The sequence below is a fragment of the Peromyscus eremicus genome, chromosome 1, assembly GCF_949786415.1.
Source record: "Peromyscus eremicus chromosome 1, PerEre_H2_v1, whole genome shotgun sequence".
NCBI classification, from domain to species: domain Eukaryota; kingdom Metazoa; phylum Chordata; class Mammalia; order Rodentia; family Cricetidae; genus Peromyscus; species Peromyscus eremicus.
The window spans coordinates 152,403,866-152,423,022 of NC_081416.1; the positions used below are offsets into that span (position 1 = coordinate 152,403,866).

At 40.4% G+C, this 19,157-nt stretch overlaps 2 protein-coding genes across 11 annotated transcripts in view; one reads left to right on the forward strand and one right to left on the reverse strand.

Annotated features, from left to right (window-relative positions):
• LOC131920236 (STAM-binding protein-like) overlaps positions 1 to 19,157 on the reverse strand; it is a 43,327-nt gene that overhangs the window by 14,707 nt on the left and 9,463 nt on the right. For 2 of the 10 annotated variants that reach the window (XM_059274580.1, XM_059274581.1), the window contains 4 exons: positions 15,642 to 15,718; positions 8,785 to 8,967; positions 8,343 to 8,546; positions 827 to 909 (listed from right to left, as the gene is read on the reverse strand). In XM_059274580.1, the coding sequence (XP_059130563.1) occupies positions 827 to 909; positions 8,343 to 8,364 (105 nt within the window). In that variant the 5' untranslated portion in view covers positions 8,365 to 8,546; positions 8,785 to 8,967; positions 15,642 to 15,718. Of the gene's footprint in view, positions 1 to 826; positions 910 to 2,812; positions 2,886 to 5,090; positions 5,468 to 8,342; positions 8,547 to 8,784; positions 8,968 to 14,030; positions 14,223 to 15,641; positions 15,719 to 19,157 lie in introns of those variants that run through there. The other 8 variants (XM_059274586.1, XM_059274582.1, XM_059274606.1 and 5 more) reach the window with 6 other exon arrangements.
• LOC131920313 (non-histone chromosomal protein HMG-17-like) lies at positions 16,789 to 18,046 on the forward strand. The gene has a single exon (XM_059274633.1). The coding sequence runs from the start codon at positions 16,807 to 16,809 to the stop codon at positions 17,077 to 17,079; it is 273 nt and encodes a 90-aa protein (XP_059130616.1). The 5' UTR covers positions 16,789 to 16,806; the 3' UTR covers positions 17,080 to 18,046.

Sequence of the window (19,157 nt, forward strand, 5' to 3'; positions counted from 1 at the left end):
GTAAATAAAACACCACATTGGTGATTCAGCTCAATAAATGTATGAACAAACCCAGCCTGGGATCCTCTTACTACAGTAGTAAAGAGGTAGAGTTGGGAATAGGGATGTCTGTGTCCTTTGAAAACAATATGAAGGAGCTCTTGATTAGCATTTAACCTAAGGAACAGACCTTACACACATTCAGTGAGATTCGCACTAGAAGACATATGTAGCTATGAGTGGTTGTGCACACATCAGAGGATTGTGCTTAAGCATAAACCCAACAGTTACCACAAGGGCTTCTCCTGATGTTACGAAGGCAATCAGAGAGCACCCAAGCTTGGAGGAAACCCTATTCATGCCTTCCACAATGCAATCCCAGCTGGAAGCAAAAGGATTTGTGATGGGGTGCCCAAAGTGATTTAATTAGTATTTAGGATACTCAAGTCTCCAAGAGCCTCTGTGAGACAATGAGCAAGGAAAACTCAGTTCCTGCTATTTAAAGATTCCAGGAACTAAGGCTCAGAAGCAGCAGAAAAACAAAAAAAACCTTTGGGAACTGTGAGCTCCGTGGACCACAGCATTGCACAAGCCTTTCTTGAACCTTTCTTGGCTGTCAGTGTCTTTGAGAGCAGAAGTGTAATGAATTCTAGAGACAAACTGCTCACACTATTGACCTGCTTTCTGTGATCACACTTCTGATGAAAGACAAAGTAAGACATGTCCACCAGGGAGAAAAAAAAGTGAGGTTCGCTAGTTTAAACATAGAAAAGGGCACCAGGCTTTTACATTTGCTCCATAGGATTACATACAAATGACCTCTCTTTTCAGCAGCAATGAGACTTACCTTCTTTGGAGCTCCAGCAATGAAAGGTCCTTTAATATCTGGACAGCTCTGATGGTCTGTGAGCCAAGGTGTGAGAATATCACCTGTTACCAGATACAAGTAGTTAGGAAAGGAGCTACTTTGCTTCTCCAATGATCAATATTAGTTTATGTTAATTTACGTATTGCTAACTCACTGACCACAATGGCCATGGAGATACAGGCTTTAATCCTGCAATTTCATGGCTGAGATAGTAGTTACAACCTGAATTCTATTTTAATTTAAAAACTGGGATTAAATAAATTTTTTCAAGAGTTTACAAAGGAGATCAATTCAAGATGGCAGTGGCTGCTGGCATCCACAGGCCCATGGAGCAGCTCTAAGGAGCCTGAGAGACCCAAGGAGGGTAAGATTGGAGATAGGGCAGCAGAGGATGAATCTGAGAGAGCACAGAATCTCAAAAACAACTAAAATATGGTAGGTCATATGGGAAGATGCTTTTAAGAAGTGGTCTCATGAAATTGAAAAAAAAAAGAAGAAGAATAGCAGAGCAGATTCCATACATGGGCCAGAGATAAGTGAACCTACAGCTGCTGAAGCTCACACTAATGGAGATGGAGAATGGTTCATTTTCTGGATTGGGTTAGCTCAAAAAGCCTCTGGAGACTGTGCTGTAGCTGGAGGCCATGTTGGTGTCCATAAACCATGCTGCCACCAGAAACCATATGGAAGTCAATGAGCTGTGCTGCCACTGGCTGTTCCGGGTAAGGAAGCTTCTTTTGCAGTGGTAACAATGACTGTAGACTCGTAGTTGAGAATGAGAAACCTATCACAGAAGCCTTTTCCCACCTTCAAATAAAAAAGGAAGCAGTCTAGACAGTAAGCCACTGAAGAGAGTCCTTAAAGTGTGATAAAGATGCTGAAATGTAGCTCTTTTCAGTTGATGTCTTCCAGCAGGAGATGTGGCTGTTGAGTGTGGGGAAGGACTCAGTTATTTTAAAGGGGCTGGCCAATGAGACTTTCACCATGCTCCAATGACTACGTGGAAAACACAAATTAGAATTTATGTTTTTTTTTCTTCTTTTGGGCAGGCACAGGGTGGGAGAATGCCTTTGGAAGGAATGGGAAGCTATTTTGATCAGGTGCATTATATAACATTGCCAAATAATCAGTAAAAATATGTTAGAAAAAATGTACAATGAATAGAAAAGATTCCCTTAAAACTCTACAGGGATTTATTTTTAGGGCATGCTCTCCAGGAACTCGTTATGCAACAGAGGGTGCTAGCCATGAATTAGTGGTTACTCAGCTATCTCATCTCCCAAGTGCTCAGGGGACACTCCTGAATAAGCAGTCCTGTCCCTGAACTACTTTTAGAGAGTTTCTTTGGGGACCACAGCAGGAGACACAGTTGCTCATGTGCCCTAGACAGTCCCAATTCTCTACCCTGAAGGTCCTGTCCTGAGGGTTGCTCACTGATCTCTAGGTAGGACACAGCTGCCTATCCAGCCAGCTCCTCCAAGGCAACCCTACTCATGGATGAGTGGCAGATGTGGCCACCAGTTCCTCTCACATCCCAACACTACTGCTCAACAGCACTAACATGGAAATGCTAACGTGGAAAACTGAGTGGAGGGTTGATGCTGCTGCAGTGGAACATCTTGGCTCTGAGTGTGCCTATCTACACACCTGGCTCTTTCCCTACTTCTGTGGAAATGCTCTCAGGAACTACTTGAGTATTTTGTCTACACTGAGCTCATAAACACTTAACACTTCAGTGAGCCCAGAGCCCAGTCTGTCAGATATTCCACTGTGGAATGTAAAGATCCATTTAGTGAGAGAGGAAATGTTCTGTCCAAAATCATAACCCCACATAGATCAGGGATAAGATTCTAGTTAGGACAACAGCTTCTAGTTCAGTATTCTACCCATGATTCCACACTTTCTGGACTTCTCAAAATGTGTGGGAAAATTGAATGAAAGAAATGTTTCAATTTCTTTACTTACCAGACATTGTTGGGAAGATAATAAAAACACAGTTATAAGAATCAGATAAAGAGACAAAAACACTGTCTGGATTCTGAAACAAAAAACCCACATGTCCAGGGTCAGAGATACTGGACACTGAGGAAAATGAAGTTTGTCAGCATCATAAAGACCAAAAGACCATTCAGGTACTGGTGGGCTAAGAGGTAGAGTGATGTCATAAAACTACACTGGTACCCTAGTCAAAGACTTCTTGAAAAAAAGAGCAAATAAATTAGAGATGCAGACCTGAGTTTTGTTGGGTTCCTATCTTTTCTTTGTACTTCTATGATTCCTTATGATCTGCAAGTCTGTACTCTAGTGAAGACAATGACTGTGAAAATGAAGAAGCAGCTTCAGTTTGAAAGCTGATCCTGAAGGCTCATAGGCTCTGCCACACATTCGACAATTCATGTGTTCTCCAGAGGTCAGAGAAATAAAGGACCCAGCACTTTCTCTCAGTCCTTTCTAACTGAGCTAGCAGTGTGTGCAGAAAGAATTCTATTTTCTTATTTTTTTCAGGAATAAGTTTGTCTTTGTGACTGAAGCTGGCTTGAGATTCACCATTTATCCTACATTTGCCAACAACCAGCATCAGTCCTCCAGCTTCAGCCTCCTGGGTGCTGAGATTTCACCTATGAGCCCAGACACTCAGATCAGAATTGTTATGATATATCTATAGCATGCTTATTTTCATATTTTTTCTTTTTTTTTAGAGACATGGTTTCTCTGTGTAGTTTTGGTGCCTGTACTGAATCTCGCTCTGTAGAGCAGGCTGGACTCGAACTCACAGAGATCCACCTGCCTCTACCTCCCAAGTGCTGGGGTTAAAAGCATGCACCAGCACCCAGTTCATTTTCATAATTGTTAAGCATCACCAGTATTCAAGAAAACAGCAGAGAAAAAACAAACACAAAAGGTTTCTTTCCTGACAAGTTTGCTGTCCTAGTTACACATTTTTCCAGCCTCAGTTTACTTCCTGGTCTACTAACCTACATGTTCACTAAATCCATCTCTGTTTGCCCTGTGCTGAGCAAATTACTCAATCACCAGAGAAATTTATTATTCAATGAAGTCTTTTGGCTCCCTTCAGCATTCAGTCCCACAAATCCTATGTTACCATGGTTAACACCTCCAAGTTCCATGTTCTCCCTTTCCTCCATTCTATTTTATCCCCCACCACTGCATTTTTCTGTTTTCTTGACTATCTCCAGGTCCAGGTGGCCTGTTCCTTTTTGTAAAAAGCCCCGAAGTGCTCTTCCAATAGCTTCAGCCTCCCTGCCCTGTGTTTCTTCCTCCTCTCTAGTTCTCTTTTAACTAGACAAAAGACTCCAAATATTGGGAATGCTGATTTTTAAAACTCCATTGGTTTTATTTTATTTCTTCAAGAATGGTCTTTAACACCCAGGCTATCACCAAAGTCACTGTGCAGCTAGAGACTGGCATGGTCTCCTTGATTCTTCTGCCTCTGTTTCCCAAGGGCCAAGATTGCAGGGGTATGGCACCATGCTCTGACTAATCACATTAGGAGTTTGTGTTGAGTCTGAGCCAGGGTTGTACAGCTATCTGAAACTGCACAAAACATGGGTGAGGACCTTTATTATCAGGAAGGTGCCTGTCATTGTCCCAGTGTGCAGGTGCCAGAGAGAGCACAGCTGCTCCTGTCGTTCACTGTAACAAACAGTCCTGCTTTAGCAGGGACAGCAGATTTCCTCGCCCCCACTGCTTTAGGATACATGTGAGGACACAGAAGAGGGAGGGACATCTGCCTAGCCAGAAAAGGTCAGCTCATCTCAGCTGCGAATGGAACACTGCCAGACACACTCTCGAGTTCCCTTGTATTTCACCACTAATGTTGACCAGCACCAACTGTGAAGTATCATTGTGGGAAACTGTGTGGAGTGAAGTGTCTTGGCCCTCAGTTCTCCTCATTACATACCCAGCTCTCTCTCTCTGCTTCAGCTGAAACAGTCCCAGAAACTTTGATTTTCTTCTCTATGTCTTGCTCCTAAACACTCAATACCTCAGAGAACCCTGAGCCCTGCCAGCCTGTTATCTCACCAAGGAAGGTGAAGGAACATTCACTGAGAGGATGAGGAAATACTCTGTCCAAACCTCAACCCTAGGGAATGTCAAAGATGAGACCACGTTAGGGCACCAACCTCTTGTTCACCACTTTCCCCTCTATCCCACATTGTTTTGATGCTTCCCAATTTAGTGAGCTGTCCAATTAAACAAACATTAAAGTTTCTTTTCCTACCTGACATCTTCAAGTCAGGAACAGAACAGGAGTAGGATCTGGATAGAGGGATGGGGACAAAATAGGAGTAGGATCTGGGTAAAGGGATGGGGACAAAACAGGAGTAGGATCTAGGTAAAGGGATGGGGACAAAACAGGAGTAGGATCTGGATAAAGGAATGGGGACAAAACAGGAGTAGGATCTGGATAAAGGGATGAGAGAGTGGGTTGTTAGGTTTCGCAGTAAAAAAAAATCACGTCTGTGCAGGATCAAAGATGCTCAGTACTGAGGCACATTTGGTCACACACGGCAACCTCAAGACTTTATCTGGTGCTGATTGGTTGAGGGAGGAATGATGTCATAAAGCAGATGAAAGAAAGCCAATAGGATTCCCAGAAGCCATGTTTAAAAAGGGACAGTTGAAAAAAAAAAAAGCGACAGTTGGACACCTGCAGGAAGACTAGAGCAGCTTTACATGGCTGCAATCTGGGAATCTGAAAGCACATAACCCAGATATGACAATTTCTAGTCCCAGACCCTTAGTTCAGGAAGAGTGTCAAGTGTTTCACACAAGTGATCATTAATAAAGTCATTTATTATTGACACATGATTTTCACATTTCAACAGATAAAAATGTATTTAAATGCACAGATGATGTCCTTGGTGAGCATCTTAGATACTGTTTTATTGCTGTGAAGAGTCACCACAGCCAAGACTACTCCAGGTGGAGCTCCAGGAGTCCAGTTGGTGAGAGAGAGGAGGGATTATATGAGTAAGAGATATCAAGACTATGATTGGATAAAGCACAGGGACAAATATCCAAACTAGTGGAAACACATAAACTGTGAACCAATAGCTGAGGAGCCCCCATGAAACTGGACCAGGCCCTCTGGATAAGTGAGACAGTTGATGAACTTGAACTGTTTAGGAGGCCCCCAGGCAGTGGGACCAGGACCTGTCCTCAGTGAAGGAGCTGGCTTTTTGGAACCTAGGGCCTATGCTGAGACATTTTGCTCAGCCTTGGTGCAGGGAGGAGGAGACTGGACTTGCCTCAACTGAATCTACCAGGCTGAGCTGACTCCCCAGTGGAGACCTTGCCTTGGAGGAGGTGGGAATGGGAGGTGGATTGGAGGGGGTAAGGTTGGGGCGTGAGAGGAGGGAGGACAGGGGAATCATGGCTGATAAAAAGTTAAATTATAAAATAAAAATATTTATTAAAAAATACCTCATCTTTAGTGAAGTATACCACACCTAGAAAGACAAATAAGGTATATACTAGCTTATATGTAAATATTAGCTGTTAAGGCAATCATAATCATAACCAAGCAAAAATCCATATAACCACAAGGTTTGTTATAGAGTAGAGAACTGAGCACAGGTAGATCTCTCTAGGAGAGGAAAATAGAACAATTATGGATAGATAAGGGGGAGCTGGAAGTGGAGGATCATGGAGAGGAGAAGGGAAGAAGACAAGGAAGGAAATACATGGAGAGACAGCTAAAACTAAGAGCCATCTGAATGGGTAGTATAGAAATCTGACAGAGAAAAAGATTCCTAAAATATATACATATATGCAGATGATGTACATGAAATCACCAAATACTGGGGAGACAGAGCTCCAACAGGACATCTCTTGTCACCAAATGAAGCATTCATTAGCAGGATTGGGTTCCATCTAATTGAGCTGCTGGCCAAAGGGGTTTTTGTGAATCTCCAAATAACTGAGGTTATTGCCAGGACTATAGGTTGTTATCTACAAAATGACAGCAAGACATCAACTGTTGAATAGAACACCAACAACTCATTGAACATGCACACAGAGAAGTCAAACTAGTGCCTACATACAGCCTTCACACCTATAGTCTAGCATCTTTGGTACAAGGAGGTACTCTACCGAAGGGGAAACATAAACAGTAACACAGCCATGAACCCCTTGATCTACAATGGTGTTCTGCCAACAAAATATACTTAGTGCAATGGTGCTACAAATCTTTTGGGAGTAAACAACCAATATCTTATTGGACTTAAGGCCCACACCATGATATAGAACATATACTGGACACTGGTTGGATAAGCAAGAACCTGTGACTAGATAGGTCGGGGATCTAGTATGAAACCAAATAACACCTTTCCAAATGAAACAAAACATAAGAAGAAAAACCGCCTAATGATATTCCACATACTCAGAGTATGGCATACTCAAATATATCTACGGCATATCTATGACATACTCATAGTTAACTGCTCAGTCATCAAGAGGACTTTCTCCAGTGGATAATAGGTTAAGGTGCAGAGACCTACAGTCAGACACTATGCAGAGAGTGAAAGAATTTAGATTGCTTAGCTTAGAACAGATGTCTCTATCAAATCCTTCCCCTCAGGCCTCAGGGGGTGTTTTGAAAGAGGAGGCAGATAGAGTGTGGGACCCAGAATAGATGGAGAAAACCAAGAGTACAGGTTCTCTAAATCAAGAAGATTGACGTACAATTGAATTTCACAAGGACTGTGGCAGCATGCACAGGGCCTGCATGAGTCTACACCAAATTGGGTCCTAGACCTGAAAAGAAATTTGGACACATAACCCTATCCATAACCCAGAAGCTATTTCCAGTTGATAACTACTTGCAAGTGAAAATTTAGTTTTCTCCGAGTGTAGTTGGGGGCTTCCCTGTGTCCCACCTGGTCTGCAGCCACTCAGACCGAAATAAATACACAGGGACATATTAATTATCAACTCTATGACCATTAGCTCAGACTTATTACTGACAAGCTCTTACACTTAAATTAACCCATAATTCTTTTAGTTTTGTTTTGCCATGTGGCTTGGTACCTTTTCTCAGTTCTGCCTTCTCATCTTGCTTCCTCTGTGTCTGGCTGGTGACTCCTGACTCAACCCTTTCTTCTCCCAGAATTCTCCTCATCTGCTTGCCCCACCTATACTTTCTGCCTTGCTATTGACCAATCAGCATTTTATTAAACCAGTGTACAAAAGTAATACCTCACAGCATTTCCCCTTCTCTGTGTAATCAAAAAGAAACATTTTAATGTTAACATAGTAAAATTACATATAATAGAACTGTTATCAAGCAAGAATTACAGTTACAATATCTAGTCTATTTGTATTTGGCAAAATTAAAGAAAATATTCTATCATTTATCCTATATTTGTGAGTCTAAAGTTCCATATCCAATTTATCTTTTATCATAGCCAAGGAAAATTATAACTATCTAGTCTTCAACTACATCAAAGACCTCAGAAAGATATAATATTACCTAAGTAAATAGGAAGTACCATTTTAAGCAACTTCTAAAAATTCTGGAAATGACAGAGACAGCTGCTTGCCTGTATAGTCATTCAAAGTTCCTCTGAAATGTTGGGCATCTTTCTTCAGCCTATAGGCCTAGAGTTTCTTAGTTGCTTCTCTCTGTGTCCTATAGAATATCTGGCAGTTTCTTCTGCAAAGCAGGAACCTGAGCCTAAATGGGGAATGGGGCAGTCATCAGAGCTATCTCTCTATGTAACTTCTGAGAACATCAGTCCTAAGCCTAAATATTCTATTCCCCACTGTGTTTAGTATTGACCCTTTATACCAAACAGCTCCACCCACTAAAACACAATGACAGGAAACTTCATCTCTTACAAATTTATTATTTGTGCACTGTATGTCCTCCACACCCACAGTAGACACAAAAGTGAAGAACCCCATGTCCTGACCCCAGAGCCCGCAGCACAGCCTCCTGAGGCAGTAAGGAGGATGCTCAGTATTTGTCAGGCAGTCCTGCAGGTCTGTAGTGATTGGGGTCCTTGCCACTGTGGCCCCATCTGTTCGCTTCCTGGTCAGCCATAGTATCCTCATGTCCACGGCCCATGAGACTCTGAATGCCCTCTCTTGCATCACTAGGAGAAGCAGACATGGAGGAGATCTATCACCAAGCTTCATTGCCACAGCTGACACCCCCAATTCTCTCATTTGCATGGAATGGCTTTAGGAGGAAACTAGGAAGGGCCAGGAAAGAGGCCCTGAAACAGTGACCCTGCCAAGCCCAGCAATGCTTAGTCACTGTATTCTCTCAATTTTTTCATTAAAAAGAAAAGAAAAATGTCACAGTTTTCTGAGGAAATGAACTAGCAGTGCTAATGCCAAAGATTCGAGGCAGATTGATTCGTCAGGAGATCAATGACAGCCATTCTGAATCTACAATCAATAGTTTTTCAGTTATTTCACATCAACTTCAAATTAATCTGAGTGATTAAATTACCACTTCTCTCAGTTCCTAATCCAAAGGAGGTTTGGTCTTCTCAATAGGAGTTCTATGAAACACATACACACACACACACACACACACACACACTTATTTTTCAGCTGAAAAGTAAATTGTCAGTTCCCATAATTTTCTAGATGGTTGCTTTATTAAACATGGACATGAGAAAGTAAAACTTATGTAACAAATTCATTCTTACAATAATTACAACTAAATGTTAATCACACTGTGCCGAATATTTAGCTACAATTTTGTGCTTTTACTTGTTTAATTAACATAAAAAATATATTTGCTAAATATTTTTCTCACTTTGCTAAATGAATTTAGTTTCACCATTTGATACTAGAATATGTTCTTAAACATTACTACTGTGTCCAAAAACAGTCAAAAGAATGACCCATGGTGAACACTGCCTTGAGGAACTGGGAGAGAGTCTCCAGGAAAAGAGGCAGAGGGCCTTTTACCTCAGGTGCATTTTGTTCACTGGATTGGTCATGGGTGTGATTTCATGTCTCCTGTGTTAAACATTTACATTCAATTTACAAGACATGTCTATTCTTGCTGGATGTCAGAGCATAGCTATAGAACCCAATCTGGTGAAAGGATGTGTGGAGTGCCGTCCTCAGTTTACCTGAATCTGGATATGGCCTTCTGCCTTGCTTTCCTGCTTTCCTAGATATAATCTATAGTATATTCCAGGCAATTGTGTTTAAATTGATCTGACCTGAGAAAGTTCTGGGAAAGGTTAACTCTATTAATATTTAGTATGAGGTTATTGACATTTATTTACATTTATTTTCTGATCATGCTTTGCTGAACTCAAACAGCCGTCCTTGGATCATTGCTTTTTTTGTTACTTCTATGTATAAAGTATACTGAAACTGAAGCAAGGCTCTCTGTAGTGGTATTTATTCCGCCAATGACCTTTGGCTATAGGGCCCAAAGGAGGTGATGCTTTCTGCTGCTGTACATGACCTCTTAAAAGGAGAGGGAGAAGGGTCCCATTCCCCTTTTCCCTGCTCCTGCCTGAGAGGTAGATTCGCTCCTGGTCAGATCAGAGGATGACTTCAGCTGTCTACCGTGGTCTGTATTCATGATGTATTTTCTCAATTCACCTTAATAAATTTCCCTAATACTTCTTAAACAGACTCCCGTGGATTTATCGCTTTAGTTGTCTACAGCATTAGACTGTAGTCTGCCCCATCCTTTCAGGTCCTCAGATCATGGGTCCAGAAGACAAGATCTGCACAGGTTGGTCAAAAAGTTGACACTACTACATATATAACAGAATCTATAGAAAATGTTCACTATAAACACAGCCCTAAAAAGTAATTGAATTTGATCTTTTGTATTGAAGATTCAATTTCTCATAAGAAGGTAACTATTACAGTTCATGAAGTATATTAAGCATAGACTCCATCAAGTAGCATTTGCCGAAGCTGCACTGAGTAAGTACCTACTGCATGCAAGTAATTCTATAGCAGGAACCGCTGCACACAACTGCTATGGACAGAGTCCCCCGGTCCTGAAGATCTCCCACACATAGGCTGCACCATGGGCATTCCCTCCATGAAAATGTCTGAATGAGGTGTTGGGGTCAAAATGCCTTTTTCTAAGGGAAGAGTTCACAACTTCCTTACACTGTCAGAAGATCAGTGACACTAAAGATCAGTCAACCCTCATCTGGAAGCAACAGGTGAAGATTATTTGTGGAGCAGGCCCTTTAAGCTGACCAGCATAGGCAAAAAAAAAAAAGGCTGTGTAAAAACCATCTGAAATAAATGATAAAAGCCATATTTCATGTGAGTGGAGCTTTGTTTTCTATTTTCTTGGAATGTATCCCAAAGTCCTTGTAAATGCTGTTATTCTAAAAGTTGGGCACAGGCTCCTGTCTAACTTCCCCTTACTTGGAAATCCCAAACTCTCTACAGATAGTAACTAAACAGTGGGATTTCCTTGCTTTCAATGGTCAAGACACAATTAGTGCATGAAATGTTAACAGAAAATGTGGTTGAACTTCACATGTTTCAGTTCATTCATTGAGTCTCCCCTCTCTGCTATTTTCTTTGTACAGAGATTGACATGGGGGGGGGGAGGGGGTTGGTCCAGCCTCAACTGAATGTACCAAGCTTTGTTGACTCGCTATGGGAGGCCTTAACTTTTTGGAGAAGTAGATGGGGGGAGGGCTGAGAGGGGGGACTGGTAGGTATATAAATGAAAAACAAATTTTAAATAAATAAATAAATGAAAGACACAGTAAAGTTGGTTAATTGGTACTTTTTCCTCATTAAAGTGTAAACAATTGAGGCATTATAAGCCACATGGTCTCCTGGTGTGAGCTAGTGTGGGGAAGAGCTATCCTTTCACTGCACATTGGAAAGAACAGTTGGAAAATCTGTTTGAACCAGAGCATCTTAGATCCTCTTTCCAGTTTAAGCCAGTTCAGTTCCTCTCATGTTGGCCTCTTGCTTTTCTTAACTAAATGAACAAATATTTCAGGGTCAGTGTGACCTGAGGCTCAGCACAGAGATCTGTTAGTCTTATTTCATCAAAGGTGATTGTTCCCAATCCTGGGGGAGTCTCTTTAGAAGACTGAATTTGTGAAACCCTGTAGTGGGTAGCTGTTCCAGCTTTGACCTGAAAGTACCATCCCCAGCGAGGCTTCTGGCAACTGTCATGCCTACCTCTGACCTGCCCTTGAGGCAGGGCCGAGAAGGGAGTGCTTAAGACCTGAGATCTGGATATGCAGGCTCTCTTGGTTCCTTGTGATCCTAGATGCTGGATGGTAAACCAAGCAGAGTTCTCCAGAGAACACTGCTGGACTGCACTTCACCTCTCCCAGACCCTGTAATCAACCCCTTTACTGGCTGTAAATTACCCCAAAATAAACTTACTTTTAACTATGTGGAGTTGCATTAATAAATCCCCCAATAAAGACCTGTGTTAACTTCTCTTCTTGAACTGCATGGTGCAATTTACAGCTGGTCAATGCCTCTGTACACTTTATTTAGCTGTTTACTGACTGTAATGGTAGCTGTAAGCCATACTTCATTTCTTCTTTTTTTCTTCAATATTTATCAAGCAGTACTTTAATAAATGAAGGTTATTTATTTTTAAGATAATGTCTCTCGCCGGGCGATGGTGGCGCACGCCTTTAATCCCAGCACTCGGGAGGCAGAGCCAGGCGGATCTCTGTGAGTTCGAGGCCAGCCTGGGCTACCAAGTGAGTTCCAGGAAAAGGCGCAAAGCTACACAGAGAAACCCTGTCTCGAAAAACCAAAAAAAAAAAAAAAAAAAAAAAAGATAATGTCTCTCAATGTAGCCCTTGGCTGCTCAAGAGATTTTCTACATAGATCAATCTGGCTTTGAACTCATGGAGATAGACCTGCCTCTGCCTCCTAAGCACTGGAATTAAAGGTGTGTGCCACACTATACAAGACATAAATGAAGGGTTTTTTTTTGTTTTTGTTTTTGTTTTTTAAGAAAGTTGACATGTAAGTACTATGTTGCATCCTCAGGCAAGGAAAATTATTCCTATTATGCCTTACACTAATTCATGACTGACATATTCAGTAACTGACAGTATTTTGCATGAAGTTCTCTAGGTTTTTATAGTAAACATGAAAGGCTGACATCATACACTGAAGAGCATCACTCTGCTTCTCTTCTGCCCATTTTCTTTCCCAAAGATGAGAACAACATAGTACCCAATTGTATGTTGATGCCTCTCTGGTGGGGGAAAAGCTGTACTGTCCAAGATGTCAAAGGCATAAGCAACACATACTACTCTTTGTAGTGTAGGAGAGAACCAAAAGTGGGCAAGGAAGAGGAACAAATAAGGACCAACTCTCCTCTCACCAGCATTCTGATAAGAAGGCCAAGTTGAGGCTCTCAGGGTTGGGACCTTTCCCATTAGAGTACTCTGAAGCTGAACACCATTGACTTAATGACAGAGTCCCACTTCTTTCCCTGAATTTTCCTCAAGTTTAGGTTTTCCCATTGTAATGTTGATTGGAAATGGGAATTATTAAACATAGCTCTGCTTCATGCCTCTCTGTTAGAAAGTTTGTTCTTGTGTATGGTCTCCTCCTTACATAATGCATCTGGGAATTTCATGAAAGTTTGTGCAAAGCTAAGTCATTTCTCAGGAGACAGCTGAGATACCATCACTTGGTGAACTCTCTACTAATCATCTTCCTCTCATTTTCATCACCTCAGTGACAGATCTCACACAAGCTATACTCCCATGCATGTGACTCGGTTCTTGCCTCCAGTGTTCTGAGTTATTTTATTACACATTAATCTCTTTTTTCATTACATGCCTCGGTTGATGAGTAATCCAGGTTTATTTTAAAAATACTAATCCTGCATATGAGTTACTACTAGGACCCAAAGAATTCAAAAACTTGGGTACACAATGAGAAGAGAATAGTAATGGACAAAATAGATAATTACTGTCAAAGAAAAAAATCAGTACTCCTGGCTGCATTTATTTCAGCTGTGTTACCAGGACATTGAAAATGCCCTCAAACTAATGCAAGGGATAAAGCACAAAGCAAAGTGTCCAAACGGGACTTGAGTTAGGACCAAGTGGCCCCTGTGTCAGAGTAGTATTGATTTCATGGCTATTGAAAATCTGTATGGTGGTTCCTCCAAAACCTAAAGTTAGATCTACCATAAGACAGAGTGATAGCTTACCTAGTGTGTGAATATATACATGAAGAACTCTAAGGCGGTGTGCCACAGAGACAACTGTATCTCTATGCTCATGGTCAAACCATCTGCAGCAGTTAAATTCAAGAGTCAGCTTTGATGTCAATCAACAGAAGAATAGATACCCAAAATGTGTTATACGCTTCTTAGCTATGAAAATACCATCATGAGAGTTCTCTGTAATTGAAGGTTTAACAACAACAATTTTCAAACATTGGATCAAAATGATTAAAAATTGCACATTTTGTCCAGATGAGCCAGCGTGAAGCACCCCCAGTACATAAGCATACAACCTCATCACATTTCTGCAGAATTGTAATTCCCACACACATTGAGTACTATTACCCCCATTCGAATGAGAGAAGGGTAGCCTGGTTCTCAACAAGGTCTATGAATGAAACTCCAATGAAGGCAGCTACAGGTTGGGGTTATGGAGAAGGAGGAGCTACATATTAAGTGCAATTTTACTTGTTTCTCTGCCTTCCTCCCTCTCACATGCCCTCCCTCTCCTTTACTCACCCTTTTCCCTTTTACACATATGCACAGATAGACAGATACAGATACACACAAACATATTTTGCTGATTTCATGTATCCATCTCAAACTAATAATGTTGAAGTTTTTTGTTTTGTTTTATTTTTAATAATGAATCCTTCTTCCAAGGATACTTTACACTGATGTGCATCTTCTTGGTACAATCGTGACCTAGACTTGGTAATACACACTTGTGCTTGGCTTCATCTTTCTCTATGGAATAATCAATCATTCAATATTATTGCAATTAAAATGTCATGTTTCACCCTTTCTCTAGAAATCATAGAAATATAGATGTTGATGCAATCTATTTTTCTTTTATATACTTTTTCTGGAATTAATAACGAACGTGGAGAATTTTCTCCATTCACCCCATCTGGCTGCATCTAGCATCAATTGTTATGGAGCCTGAAAACTATACATATTCATAAACTCTTTACTCAAGATGCTGTCATTAATTGGCTCCCTCAGCACTTCATAAAGCTCAGCCATTCCCAGCATCTGTAAATGAAATTCCCAGTCCTGCTTCTTATAGACACAAGAAATTCATTTGTTTCCTGGTACAGACTCATGACTAAGTAGGTAGAATTATCTTTCTTCTACAGCCATCCTTCAAAGTGTGTGTGTGTGTGTGTGTGTGTGTGTGTGTGTGTGTGTGTGTGTTTTCCCCATCAAAAATATATTCCTCCCTCAGGTAAGGAAAGCTACATCATGACATCATGAAGCACTAAATTGAAGCTTGTTGTCCTTTACATTTTTGGTGAGAAAATCTCCATTCTTATTCCTTACTCTGCCTACTGGACCCAGCATTATCCAATGAATGTGGGGACTACAGTGCAATACTTAGATAGTAGGCAAAAAAACATGTAATATATTTAAGAAAACTAGGTGGCCACATTAATAAACATCTGTATCACATTTGCCAATGTGCCTCAGATCCAATAAAATGTACACATTTCAAACGTGTTTTCACTAAGTTTCAAAAATCGCATACAGCCAAGAACTGCTGTCTCAACAAAGATTGATAATTCTTAAAACACTTCAAACGGTTTCCTCACATACCTCTGCTGCATATTCCACAGGCTGCATCAGAAAGCTCTTATTTTGGTTTTTATCTTTAGTTTCCCCGGTTCTAAAGCCTGGTAGAAACAAAACAAAAACAAAAACAAGATACACACAGTGCACATGCCGTGTCCACTTTATGTTGCCCAGAGCATTACTTAATTCAACATTATGCTTTTGTGATATAGTTATGAATTTATTAGACAATTACTGCATCACGTGGCCATTGTACACTAAGTTAAAACTTCCACAATGATTCCCAAACACGGTATCCACTTCACACTCTGAATTGATGTGGGATCCCAGTTACTCTATGGCCCTGGGATGTTTTCGAATTATGGTTTCCTTAAATTGTAACTTTTATTTGCATTCTCTTAATGTCTACTAATCTAATTATTTACTTTCATATATTCTTTTGTAAAATATCTGAGCAAGCCTCCTTGTCATCTTTAGTTTCTGATGAATATGTTTACCTGTTTTGATCCATTGACAAGTAAATTTTCTTTATGTACCCTAAACGCAAATAATGTTTAAAATATGCAGGGTATAACTATTGTATATCAGTTTTAATTTTTTCTCACTGGCTGTTTTTGTATATAAATTTCTAGGGAAAGTCTGTGACACTCTTACAGGTTATTTTGATTTCTTACTACAAAGTCTTAAGCAAGTCTCCTGTATTTATCTGGAAGTACTGAATTTTTACCTTGGTATGATTTTTTTTATATATGTAATTGAAAGTATCTTGTAGACACTACGTAGGAATTGAGTTTGATTTCTCCCCCAGGGTCATCTAGCTATCCCAACATTATTGGTTTAAAAGTACTTTTTTTTCCTGCCTTTACAATAGCATTTTTAAAAACTTAAAGGAATAAAAATGTTCCTTGCCTAGATCAGTTTATTGAACTGCAAGATATGGAGTGTACCACCTGTAGACAATGCCTCTACGTACTTGGAGACCTTGGACAAAGCCAGCATTATCTACTTACAGTGTGGTACACTGTACAAAACTTAGGCCACACTGTATATTTGAAATTTATTGGAGGAACTAGTCAAGAGTAACTTAGTCTTGAGGAGTGTGAAGAAACAGAGAGAACGACCCCCGGACGGACCAAACCCGAGCACCACTGCATCCCCACCTTCAGCACGGACGTCCCTGGCCGCCGCCATGCTCAAAAGAAAGGCTGAAGGGGATACTAAAGGAGATAAAGCCAAGGTGAAGGATGAGCCACAGAGAAGATCTGCAAGGTTGTCTGCTAAACCTGCTCCTCCAAAGCCAGAGCCCAAGCCTAAAAAGGCCCCTGCAAAGAAGGGAGAGAAGGTCCGCAAGTACAAGAAGGGGAAAGTAGATGCTGGTAAGGATGAGAATAATCCTGCAGAAAATGGAGATGCCAAAACAGACCAGGCACAGAAAGCTGAAGGTGCTGGAGATGCCAAGTGAAATGTGTGCATTTTTGATAACTGTGTACTTCTGGTGACTGTACAGTTTGAAATACTATTTTTTATCAGATTTTATAAAAATGCAGAAGTGCCAAGTGAAATGTGTGCATTTTTGATAACTGTGTACTTCTGGTGACTGTACAGTTTGAAATACTATTTTTTATCAGATTTTATAAAAATGCAGAAGTGTTGCTTTACTGTAAACAGCTTTTCTGACCCTCCAAGAATTATTAAACATAAATATGAAAAAGATGAAGAAAAATAGAGGTAAAAAGGGAAAGAGGTAAGAAAACAAAGAAATGAAGTAATGGAGTGAAATATCAAACAAGATTTTTTCCCTGTCAAATGGTAATAAATTTCTATGATAATTATCATTTGCTATCAATTTGACTACATCTGGAACTCACTAAAAACCCAAGCAACTTGGTACAACTGTGAGGGATTTTTAGTTAACTGGATTATTTGATGTGGGAAGACCCATCCTAAGACTGGGCCACATCTTGTGGAACATATAAAAGATATGGGAGAAATAAGATTTTGCTTTTTGCATGCTTGCCCTCATTCTCACTTGTAAATTCATATATCCTGCTGCCAAGGCATTCCTTCACTGACATTAGAGCCTACTTCTTCAGGATTCTGACATATACTGAGAACCAGCTGAGACACCCAGCCTTATTTGCTGAACAACTGTTACATTCTGGACTTTCCATCAGAAGATGGCCATTGTTGGACTAGCTGGACCACAGCCTGGAAGTCACTCTAATAAGTCCCATACAAACAAACATGCATGCATATACACATACATGTCCATTCTATCAGTTCTGTTCACGTAGACAACCCTGACTAACACAACTAATACAACTTCTAAAGCACAAATGCTTTGTACATTACTATGGTTTCATGTACAATGCCAAATATATGGCATAAGAACTCAAGAGAAATTAAATAAAACTAAAATTAAACCACAATCATATCTGACCTTTATCTGTCTTTTATTTTTCACACCATGGATTTGAGGAAAATGTGCTACATATAAGTTATAAAAAAGAATCCTGAATTACCATCCTTAATTTATGCAACAATTTGACATTAGCTATAGCAACTTTTATGACTTCAGAATTATCAACCTATGAAACTGAAACAAACAGCCTCCCACATGACCTACAGATCCGTTTAACACTAAAGACCTTTATAGATTTTACTGAAGGCTGAGAAACATTTCTATTGGAAATGGCAACTTATATTAACATTGCTCAAAGAAAGCTTGCCAGTTTCGTACTTGCAATTGAATTTTGAAAGTGAAAATTTTTTTATATTTTAAAATAATGTGTAATTTCATTTTATCTACTTAAAGCACTTTCCTTTATATGGATTATACCAAATATTATTAACTTTTGGGGTTTTATTTAATAGATAAAGGCAAGTCCTACTGCCTATAAATTATCAGCCTAGTGATATAGAGCACTAAGCTAGGGCCCCTTAAGGATCTTTGATAATCTTAAAGTTTTAGAAAACAAGTAAAGTCTTGATGGCTCTTATGAAGTGAGTTTCAGTTTATCACAGAGCAACCCTGTCTCAAGGGCAAACAAATATGCAAACAACACTGCCTCAGAGAAAGGGAAGTGCCTTGTCCAAGAACAAATCTCAGCAGGGAGGAAGCACCCAAGGTATGCTAATACATGTTCTGGTTCTGTTTCCCAATGCAGGACATACCTGAGACTCATCTCCACTCTGTCTCCTCCCCATCCTCAAGTGTTGACCAGGAGGGCACTATGCTAATTCCCAAGCAACTCCCAAGTTACATCACCATCACATAGACACTGAGAAGCTAATTTAAGATCAGTACAAAAGCGTACTTTATTCAATAAATTACATGTGCGCTCCAGTGAAAGTTATCATAAATACGATCAGAGATGCATTTAAGGGCTTCATTGGGGGCTAGAAAGATGCTTCAGCACTTATGAGCCCTTAGTGTCTATGGAGAAGACCTGAGTTCAGTTCCCAGCACCCATATTGGACGGCTGACAGACCCCTTACTCTGGATTCAAGGAACCTGACCCCATGTCTGGCTTCTCCTTC

What these genes read in the sequence shown, in the direction of transcription:
- LOC131920313 (XM_059274633.1), top strand. Translation starts at nt 16,807, where the DNA reads ATGCTCAAAAGAAAGGCTGAAGGGGATACTAAAGGAGATAAAGCCAAG.